Source organism: Lucilia cuprina, chromosome 4 (assembly GCF_022045245.1).
Source record: "Lucilia cuprina isolate Lc7/37 chromosome 4, ASM2204524v1, whole genome shotgun sequence".
Taxonomy (NCBI): domain Eukaryota; kingdom Metazoa; phylum Arthropoda; class Insecta; order Diptera; family Calliphoridae; genus Lucilia; species Lucilia cuprina.
Window position 1 is genome coordinate 14,364,181 of NC_060952.1, and position 11,094 is coordinate 14,375,274.

General features: G+C 26.0%; 1 protein-coding gene across 1 annotated transcript; it reads right to left on the reverse strand.

Moving 5' to 3' along the window:
- Positions 1 to 506: 506 nt before the first annotated feature.
- LOC111681580 (pheromone-binding protein-related protein 6-like) lies at positions 507 to 3,404 on the reverse strand. The gene is made up of 5 exons (XM_023443427.2): positions 3,376 to 3,404; positions 1,740 to 1,947; positions 1,042 to 1,117; positions 701 to 957; positions 507 to 643 (listed from the first exon to the last, which is right to left on the reverse strand). The coding sequence occupies exons 2-5, from the start codon at positions 1,845 to 1,847 to the stop codon at positions 626 to 628; spliced, it is 459 nt and encodes a 152-aa protein (XP_023299195.2). The 5' UTR covers positions 1,848 to 1,947; positions 3,376 to 3,404; the 3' UTR covers positions 507 to 625.
- Between the last annotated feature and the right edge of the window lie 7,690 nt (positions 3,405 to 11,094).

An 11,094-nucleotide genomic window follows, 5' to 3' on the forward strand; every position in this document is an offset into this window, starting at 1 on the left:
CCAAATTTTACAATAGTTGCAATCGAATTTTTATATAGTTGTGAGAACCGACTAAATTCGATTGGAAACAAATTCGGTTAACACAACGAATCTGTTTTCTCTGTGTATGTTTTAGTTTAATTGTTTAAATAACTGTAACTTCCAAAAAAATGTTATATACGTTATTAAACCTTTTTCTTTGGATAACAGAAAACAACTCTTGAAGAAAGATAAATTTTTGACGTGGAATCACACGCCTGTAAATCAGTCTTTAAAAAATAAAAGAAAAAAATCCACTTTTACATTTTATTTTGGTTTTTATCTTTAACCTTTAAATTTATATTAAACGGTATTTTTATAGTTTTTGAGAAGAAAACATAATTCCTTAAACCAATTTCTGATTGTATATTAATATTAAATTGACAGTTTTCATACAAAAATAGTTTGAATAGCCAGAATATCTACCAGTTAAACAATAACCGGAGTTTGGATACGGGATCTTATAATATGTACAAAACAAATTAATATTGTTAGATTATTTTAAAATTGCTTTAATTAAACAAAAAATATACAGTATACGTAAAACTTAATTTTAATACATCTGAACCATATCATTTTCACGCTAGCAAAATCCATATTGTCCACCTTAGACTAAGAAGTAGTGCTGTAAGAAATATTTAAATTATGGCTTTATATATTTATTAGAAAAAGAAATGCTTACCACTGGATCAGCTTTTTTCCAACATTGGTGGAACCACCAAGCCTTGTGACACAACGTATCTCCCTCCGGATGTATACAATTTTCTGAAGCCTTCATCAGCATTTCTCTTAAAGAACCCGGTAGATTGCGGAATAATGTTTCTAAATGAACGTCGCCATTATCATCGACAACTTCGAATTCATGAAACAAACAATTCATGTAACATTTTAAAGCTTCATCTTCATGAATTTCACCATCACTGAACTTCTTAATGGCTTCTGAAAAATGAACGTAGAACATTAAATTAAATGTAATGAGACTGTTGAACAATTTAATGAAAATAAATTATTTTTAATACAAACCGTCAGTTACACCGGTTTTTTCTGCACAAATATCGTGGAATGGTTTTGCCATCTTTAGAATTGCTGGTGGTGGCCACTAAATACGTAATGGAGTATATACATACAAAAAGTTATAAAGTTAATATAAAGGATATAAAAATACAAATATTTTTAAAGTTTATAAAAACTTTATTTTTTTAGTTTCTTCTTCTTTTTAAGCTCTCCATTATTCGTTAATCATTTGAAACACTGTGTGACAGCTAAAAACTATTCAACATGTGTCCTAGTGTAGTGTTTGTAGCTTTGGTTAAGTAGATATCCTGACCATATTTAGAATTTTTAATATATCCGGAAAATGGGAAATCATTTCAAAAATGCGGATTTTTATTGTAGTTTATCTAAAATTTCTTATATATAAAAGTATTCTTAAAGGAAAAAAATGTATACTTTATGATAAGTGAAAGAATTTGTTTTTCTATTGATATTTTTAAAAGAATTTAATTGGATATAAGAAATTTGTCCCAGAAAATCGGTGATAATTTCTGAATATCGAAGCATATTAAAAATTTTACAAAGAGATTTGTTACAAAGCTTTTTGTTATTTGTCACACCGTGATATTGGTCCAAAAATTTTATATAAATACTTTTTAAGTGCCAGACTAATGTATATAAACATATATTTGTATCAATACTTATGTGTTGGGTGTATATGTATTTACATCAGCATCACGCCTTGGTTGCTGTGCACGCGTCCATGTTGCCATCAACGACAGGACAATTAAAACTGTATGGAACAATTGAAAACGGTAAAATGCTTTAAAAGCCATTTCTATTTCCGTCACAAGTGTAGGCTTTTCTTGTATCTTTATAGTACTTATATGTATACGATGATTTGTTCTTTTTTCCAATGATCTTTGACAAAAAAATCTGCAATATAAAAAAATGAAGGTTGTTTAACTTGTTAGACATATTGAGTGCTTTGAAATTGTTAAAGCAAAAACATTCTTCCTTTTAACAAAAAAAAAAAAAATTGTCATATTATGGACATAAGTTTAAAAAAACTATGTCTCCATTTAGATTGATTTTAAAACAGTTTTAACATTTTATATCTTAAATTAATTTTGTCATTTGTTCCCATTGTTTTTTGATGTGTTTATAAATATTTTTCAACTTAACTCATAAATTTTTGTTAAGTTTTTCGAAAGAAAAATCAAAATTTTAATTCAAACTTTTAACAATTGTTAATTTTTTAAGTATTTCTTGTTACAATTTAAGCCTCGCTGCCTTTAACTTATTTTGCTGGAAAAATCGTTAACATTTTTTATGCGCCTACCCGGAAACGGAAATGTCGCACTCACTCTTACATACACATAAAGATTCAGACAAAGGAAAAGAAATAACATTGTTGTTTTCGCATTAATTTGTATTCGTTGTAACCATTTGCTATTGTTCTTATTTGAAGAGTACAATTTATTCCATTTTTTTGTTATTGCTGTAACTAAATGATTGTTGTTTTGTTCTCAAAATCTTATTGTTTCATGTAGTCACTGTTGTTTCATTTCTCAAGTTAAAATATGAAAAAAAAAAAATAGAAACGTTTACAAAGAATAATGCTCAACTTTTGACCAGATGTCAGTTTTGTTTCAACGAAATGTCATCATTTGACAAAACAACATATTTAAAAAAATAATAATAAAAAACAACTAAGTAACAAAGAATGTAAAATATTGCATGTATTTACTTGTACAACATAATGAAAAATACTGTGAAAAGTGTAGCTAAGAATGAGTAATTTTAAATATGTATATTACTTTTTTAAAATTTTAAATCCACATACAGTATAGAGAAGTACATTGAAAATGTATGCCACTCATTCTCTAGTGTTCAAAACGTGTAAGTGCCAAATATCTGTGGCTTACTTTTTGTTTTCAACAAATATACGGATATTTGATAACCTTTTTTAATAATTTAGTACTGCCTATCTGAAAACGTGAAAATACTTTAAAATTAATATAGATTTTTCCAAAATAGTCTTCCAAATAAAAAATTTCTTTATTTTACTTTTTAGTGCCACTTGTTTGTTTAAACTAACATTTTGTTTTAAATTCTTTTCATAATTGCATTTTAGAAGGCAAAAAAAAAAAATATCTAAAAATGTTATGTAAATTTATTGTAGATTTTAATTTTTTATAACTATTTGGTTTAATTTTATTATTTCATTTATATTTTAATTTTTGAACACTATTATATACTGCTGACAAAAAATTTGTGTATTTTACGGTTTTTGTATCCTTTAAATAAAACTGGGAGAAAACACAACAACTACACTGACTGGCAAATTGCACTTTAACTTACTCGTTTAACAGCTTAAAACGTGTGTGTTGACAGTTTACAAAGTGTTTTTCAATTTTTATAGATTTTTTATATTTTATATGAAAGTTTTTTATTTTTATTGAATTACATTAAATACTATTTTTTTCGTTTTTTTTGTAGTTTATAAACAATAGTGCTGTAATTACAAAAAATTATTCACTTTATTATACATATTTCCTAGAGTAGCTTAATACATATGTGTATATACATAAATGTGTATGCATGTGTGAGATTGTATTTTTAAATGATTTTTTTGTAATGCTATGTTAGCAGTGTTTAATTAAAATAAGAAAAAATACTATAAACTATTTACAATGTACATACTGACAAATTAATGCAATTGTAGTTGTTGTTTTTGTACTTTACTAATGAAGTCATTTTTTGTTACATTTTTCGAGTGAATCAATTTTGATTTTTACTTACTTTTTGCTGATTCATGCTATTTTTTCCACTTAGTTTTAAGAAATAAAACACGTAATGGGGCGTTTTGTATTTTTTTCTATTCTCTATAGACCTTCATACCGAGAGTATTTTAGAATGCATAGAGTCATTGTTGTTATTATAGTTAATCAATAAATTCTTTCAAGCCAAATAGATATTAACCACTCAATAATCTGGAAAAATATAACAGTGTTCTAAAATTTTCGCAACAAATATTTCTTTATGAAATCAATTTCCATTTGAGAAATTTCATAAAATTTCGAGACAAAAATTTTATTTTGGACATGACCCTCTTCGATTTCGAAGACATTTGATATATGTATATTTTCTTCATGTACATGCAAAATTTAAATTTCTCAAAAATGTTTAAAAGCGCACGGTTTAAATTTTATCGAGGTCAAAAGTCTTGTGTTTATATATTTTTTTCAACAGACATTAAGTTTTTCGAAATAAATTTTTTAAACTATTTATTCGGTTTTAGTCACTTTAGTCGCTAATTAAAGACTATGTGTAGTTGTTTAATATTACTGTTATAAAAATATCATTAATCTAGTGTGATAGACCAGAGGTGGTGGTGATTTCTCATCTGAGGCACTGGTTAATGAGCGCGCAACAGGCTCGATAGAGGCCTAGGTGTATTTCTTAGGATTTGATGTATATATATCAGGCATGGGGGTAATGAGTACGTTTTCAATTAAAATTACATTTGAAGTTATTGAAATTAAAGATTAACTAATTACAATTACAATTACTTTTAATTGTAATTGAATAATTTACAGTTACAATTACTTGTAATTGCAATTTTTTTCCCTATAACTACCAGTTATTTTGTAATTAGTTATACCTAAAATACAATCTTAATTGGAAACTTCAATTGTAATTACAAGTAATTGTAATTGTCAAAACTTCAATTAAAATTAAAAGGAATTGCAATAGCTTATTGGTCAATTACACATTGCAAGTAATTGTAATTGGAAAAACTTCAATAACAATTACAAATAATTATAATTAAATATTTATAATTATGCAATACAGACAATTGTAATTGATCATGTAGTGAATTACTTTGTGTAATTATTATCCTCATGCCTAAAGTAAATCCTCCTTTGATGTATATACCTACTTACCCACTTTACTAACTATTTAACTACATAATTAATTAAAATATTCCAAAGTGTCCATGACTCAAGGCTATCTCAAGAAAGGTATATATTGCCTTTTCTGTTTTTCTTCAACAAAATTTGAAAGCATATTAAGTTAGGTTTCCAATGTTGGTCATTATTTACGAAGGTGAACATAGTATATGAGAACCCCTGTATTTTATTTTTGATAATGTTTTAATCTCTAGACACAATGTCCGATTTTAATTTTATTTTACAAGTAAATTATTCAAAAAATTTAGAATGGATAGAATAGAATGAATGGTTGGGAATGGTAAATTTTATTTTCTTATATATTTATATTAAAAAACTTTGCCCATATTCACATAATATATCTATAATAATTAATTATGTATTTAAAACAAAATAACATAAGCTACACTCATACATGTATTTGTAAATAAAAAAATCAACCTATTAAATGTTAAATAAAAATAACATTTTCATATTCATTATCTTTTTTGCTACTAACTACTTAAATATTTATTTATTTCGTATTATAAATCAATTGTTTTATTAAATTACTTATTTACATGTAAATGTATATAAATACTTTAAATGCGTGTATAGGTAACAGCTTTTTTATATGTATTTACATATACATGCATATATATCGTGTGTTTGTGTCTTTATAATAAAAACACATTTTTAAGCCTATTACTTAATATTATTGACAGTTTGTATTTTTAAAACATTATCAATTCAAATACAGACAAACTTTTTTAATATATTTATATTAATTTTTTTTGCTGCTGCCACATTTTTGACAATATGCAATTTATTTAATTTCAACATTTTCCCTTCGACACATACTCTCTCTATCTCTCAATTTTTCTAGCTGCGTATGCAATATTGAAGAATTATTATAAAAAAAACAACTTGTTTTTCAATCGACACATCATAATAAATAAATAAATGGTTTTAATACTCTTACTTACTTTGCTGGTTAACATATACGCATAGATGCTCCAGCAGTTCTACGAGGAGCCAAGTGTTTTCCTTAAATGTCAAACTAATTGATTGACTAAGGGTACGTTCACACCTGTCAAATATTTTACGAGAAATACGTAACCACTATTTTTTGTAAATTATTGTAACTGTAAATAATTTTTAATAAATAAAAAAGCAGTTATAAATTGACTATTGAAAAGATATATTATGGTTGTGTAAGTTAACATACACAAGTATATTTAGAGAATATCAAGTACGATTTCATTTAAGTCTGAGGAGGTTTTTATAATTGTGTGCACCTTGAACTGTAGGGACCTTACACTTACGTACATTTAAAAAAAACCCATACATTTACCAATATTATATAATCAGACACAGTCAGTCAATGAATGAATGAGAATGAACGCTTTGGCTCTTGTATAATAAATTTAATATAAATGCAAATTTTTAGCACAACCACTATATCATCGTAATGAAAGTGTAAAGTTAAAACTAAATATTTTGTTATGAAATATGATCCGCAGTATTCAAAGTTATTTATTGTTTACTTTAATACTACTTTTTAAACACAGAATGGGAGGAAAGAAATATCTTTCTTCATATATATTTTTTTATCATTTAAGAAATATGAATGGAAAAAAATAAAATTTTGTTGAATGCAACGATTTTTAAGTTTGCTACTTTTTACTGTACTGTATTGTGATGATCAAACTATGTTTTGATATGTTTAAATAAGTTAAAAATTTGTAATTATTTTTATTTTTAGATTATGTGGTTATATGAAGAAAATAATTAGATTTTCTTTTTATTTTTTTTTTTCTGATGAAATACAGCTTTTAGATTACATATGTGTGTAGCCATAGGGAGGGACCTGATTATACCCTAATTAAGTGGTGAGGGTATTCTGGGTATAATATGTGTAACGCACAAACAGAAAAAACCGATTCGATGTGACATCCGAATTTTTGATTCCCACAACCGATAAATGTTAAAAATATACAATCACCGAATTTTATCATTCTATTCAATATTAAAATAACAAGTTAGATGGAAATAGTTTTTGGATTCAGTTCAAATTAATATATTTTTTTGCATTGTACGCATAATTCTTATACTACTGAAGTGATATAAAAATCTTTGTCCTTCTGTATTTCAAAAGTAGGGAAATAACAATCCAAAATAGATGATCAGTTTGTCAACCAACAACAAAAACAAGTTAATCCAGAACCAGTAAGTTATCAATATATATTTATTTTATAAATAACCAAAAAAATGTTTCTAATAGTAAAAAACTATAACATTTTTGAAATAAATGTAGTTTTTATTATGTTTACAATATTGCCTCGATGCTGTTGTAAATTTCGGGACAAAAATAGTTTATCCCTTACAACTAAATAAATCATGCTCTAATTTGTACACTTAATATGAAATTCGAATATAAACAATATAAAAATCGTTTTCACACTTACAATTTTTCACGCACAACAAATGCTATGACAAACTTAATATACACACAATATAATAATAAAAAATGAATAACTTGATATTCAAAGCAGCAATACTTTCGAAGAATGAGAAAAGCAAAAAACATAAGTCTTTATTTAAAAAAAATATATATATATATTTATATATGTATAAAAAAGGCTCAAATGTATCGTCAAAAATTTAAAAGGAATAAGAATAAGAAGGGAAAATGAAAATCTTAAGGAACAAAAAGCACTGAAAACTTTTCACATAAATTTAAGTATAAATGTTATTTAAACTTAATTTATCGATAGAATGAATGGTTGGTTTGGTTTACTTTAGTGGAAATAAATGGATGATGATGATGTCTTAAATAAGCAACAAGTAAACTCATATATATTAAAAAAAATACACACGCATATCCTTACCAATATAAAACAAAATTTTAAATAAACCGCGAAAAAAACGGAAATTTAATGTGTCGTCATATGGCGCGTACATACACAATTACCCCGAAAGAAACCAACATAAGAAACCCAACAAGAAATATAAAAGTGAAAACAACAAAACAAACAGCCGTAATAAAATTTTCCATATTGAAAATCCCAAGAAAAGCCACAATTGGAGGGGTGGTAGGTTATGGTTCTTATACGCTCGTAAGACACAAACGGAAAAGTTGGTGTGAGAAAAGAAAAATTGAAACAATTTCTTTATTAGAATTAATGGCAAGTTAAGAAAAATATGAGTGCAACAGTTTTTTTCTTATTTTTTGGCATTTCCGTTTTTTATGTTTTTTTTTGTTTTTTATTTTTCCCCAACACATTTATACAAACTTGTTTGTGGTGGAGACAATCACAAAATGTGGTTGATTTTTTGCTCATTTTTTTGGTTTGTTTTATTGTTGTTATGAGTTGTTTTATTTGTTGTCTTATGTTAGGAAAAAAAAAACAAAAACAGTTTTATAAATATAATTTATGAACATCAAACTTTTAAATACTTTTTTAACAAATAAGATTAGCTAATAATAAATAATCAGGGAGCCGTTGAATAAACAATTAGATTTTTATAAATATTGTTAGCTGAATTTTTTATAAGGACTTTGTTGAATATAAAAAGTTGTTTTTAAAATACGTAAAACATAAGTTTATCTGAAATCAAAAAGAATAATTTAGATCCACGACCAATTGTAAGAGTTTTTTTATTATTTTTTTAGTTCGCAATTGAGAAGTGATCAACACCTTTCTTTATAATGAAATCAGAGATTTCGTTATATAATCGGATGTATTGTCAACAACAAAAAATTAAATTTTGTTTTTATTTTCAAACATTTGTATTTAAAATAAAGAAAATGCTGTTTCGATTCCGAGAAACTTTTAATATGTTTTCATTAAAAACAAGTATGAAAGTATAGTTGGGCATGGCCGACCATATAATATACTATACTAGTGAGTATGGTAAAAAATCTGGATTATGTTTTAAATAATAAAGCATTTAATTTATTTTTTATTTTAATTTCCAAATATTTTAACTTTTTGTTAAAAAAAAGACATTTTCTAAAAGAGTGCTAATTTGGGTGAAAGGTTAATATGGACGGACACATAGTTTCAGAAAGTTATTAAGTTAGGTGTAGTATCAATATTTTTGGGTGTTACAAACATCAGCACAAACGCATAATATCCTCCCCACTATAGTAGTGTATAATATAAAACCTGTAACAAAATTTATTTAAGCTAAAATTTTAGATATATTTTTCAGTAAATTTGTTTTTTAACTTTAGTGTTTCACTAAACATTTAGACCAATGATTAATATTGTTTCAGAATATTTAGCTTACAATATTTTACAGAATTAGAGAACTTTAATGTCAATTCTTGTACTATTTTCTCAATTATTTTAAAACTTAAAGTCACAAGTGTTTTCCTGTATTTACATTTCGACATTTATTATTATTATTACACATTATTAAAAATGTTTAAATTATGGTTTGTTTATACTAACATACTTGTATTTAGAAAAACAATAAGGTAAATACAAATTTTGTTTTTTTAATCACACAGTTTTATCGCCTTCCTTTTTTAATGCTGGCATTTATCCAGATATACTCTCTAAAAACCTTTCTACCCGCTGCTTTTATTCGCCCCCGAAACAGTTGTTCCTGGCTTATCTTTCACAAACAATAATGCCTGCCATAACGACATCACACACCTAAAATAAAACTGAAAAAATTTTGGGAAAAAGAAAAATGGAGTAGCTAAAATATTAAAAGTTAACATCTAATATTTTTTGGCTGCGTTACAGTTTGCCTTGTAGTTACGTTGGTTACCAGCACTTGGCTGATTGTTGCAGATGTGTTTCTGGTGGTGGTACTAACACCATGACATCAATGTTTGGAGGTAATAATGTTCACACGGCCTCATAAACCTACTCACACTCTAGAATTTTTTTACATTCATTCCCTTACTTGCCTTAGTAATGATTTATGAATTTTAAAGACGCGATAATATTACATGGCCACAATTTTTTCTGCTTAATAAATATTACTCTTTGGTTAAAAAAGACAAACAAATATACAAATAATTTTTCAATGCATTTTTGTTGGCAATTAAAAATATATTTACAGTATTTTGTTTGTATATGTTTAACCGGCTTAAATAGTAAAATGGCTACCGACCTTCTTATAAAATTCTTGGCTTTAAAACCCATTATGTTTTTTTTGTAACTATCATAAAAAAGATGGAGATAAATTGTTTCTGTCATTTCGTTTGTAACACATCGAAATATTAGTCGTTAAACCACAATGTATACATATACTGGGTGCCTATTTAAATCTATGGCGATCTAGAAATGTCCTTCCACCTGCCGTCTGTTAAAAACACAATACGGTTCAACCGGAAGGAAATAGAGTGTTATACATTTTCCACAAGTATTGTCTATGCGTAAGATTCATTTGCTTTTGAAAGTTGGCAATATCGTAACATAGCCCGTAACTAGTTAAAATACCCAAGTATTGCGATGGAAATCGATATAAACCATTTTTATGCGAACTAAAATTTTTTAACTTTCCAAAAATATCAAAACCTCTGTACCAACCTTTAACTTTATACTCCTTTAATATAAGGTCCTCTTCAAAAATATTTGTTTCGGTAATAACAAAAGCTTCGATTTCTTTTGGCAATGATTTGGCGGTGGGTACATAAGAATCGGCATTGCCAAATATAACACTTTTTCTTGTTCCATTTTATATGTTTTTGAATGTATACGTTTGAATACATATTTATACTTATTCTTATAAACAAAAATAAAATTACAATTAAAGTTGATTAAATATTATGAAATCGAAAATGTTTACATTTGAAACCAAATTTAAAACAAGCACGTTTTGCTTTGAAATTTTTTAATCACAGATAATTTTCCTCTAATTAGCATTTCTTTTATTTGTACATATGTAGGTATTTGTTTTATAATCTAATGAGTTTTTTATGGATGAATTATTTGAAATTAATCCTAAAAGGAAACCATCTTCCATTTAACCATTTATGCGATAAGTCATATTATTTTTATTTTATAAATAATATGATAGCCTTCTTCACAAACATAGCTTTCTATGGTCATGTTTATAATGATATTTTTATATGTAACATTATTCCAAAGTTTTTTTTCCATTTTTTTTAATTTTCCCCAAGTAT

What these genes read in the sequence shown, in the direction of transcription:
- LOC111681580 (XM_023443427.2), bottom strand. Translation starts at nt 1,847, where the DNA reads ATGGCTTTTAAAGCATTTTACCGTTTTCAATTGTTCCATACAGTTTTA. An exon ending in AACCAAGGCGTGATGCTGAT is followed by an intron (nt 1,118 to 1,739) that starts GTAAATACATAT and finishes TTACGTATTTAG; the next exon opens with TGGCCACCACCAGCAATTCT. An exon ending in AAAAACCGGTGTAACTGACG is followed by an intron (nt 958 to 1,041) that starts GTTTGTATTAAA and finishes TTCATTTTTCAG; the next exon opens with AAGCCATTAAGAAGTTCAGT.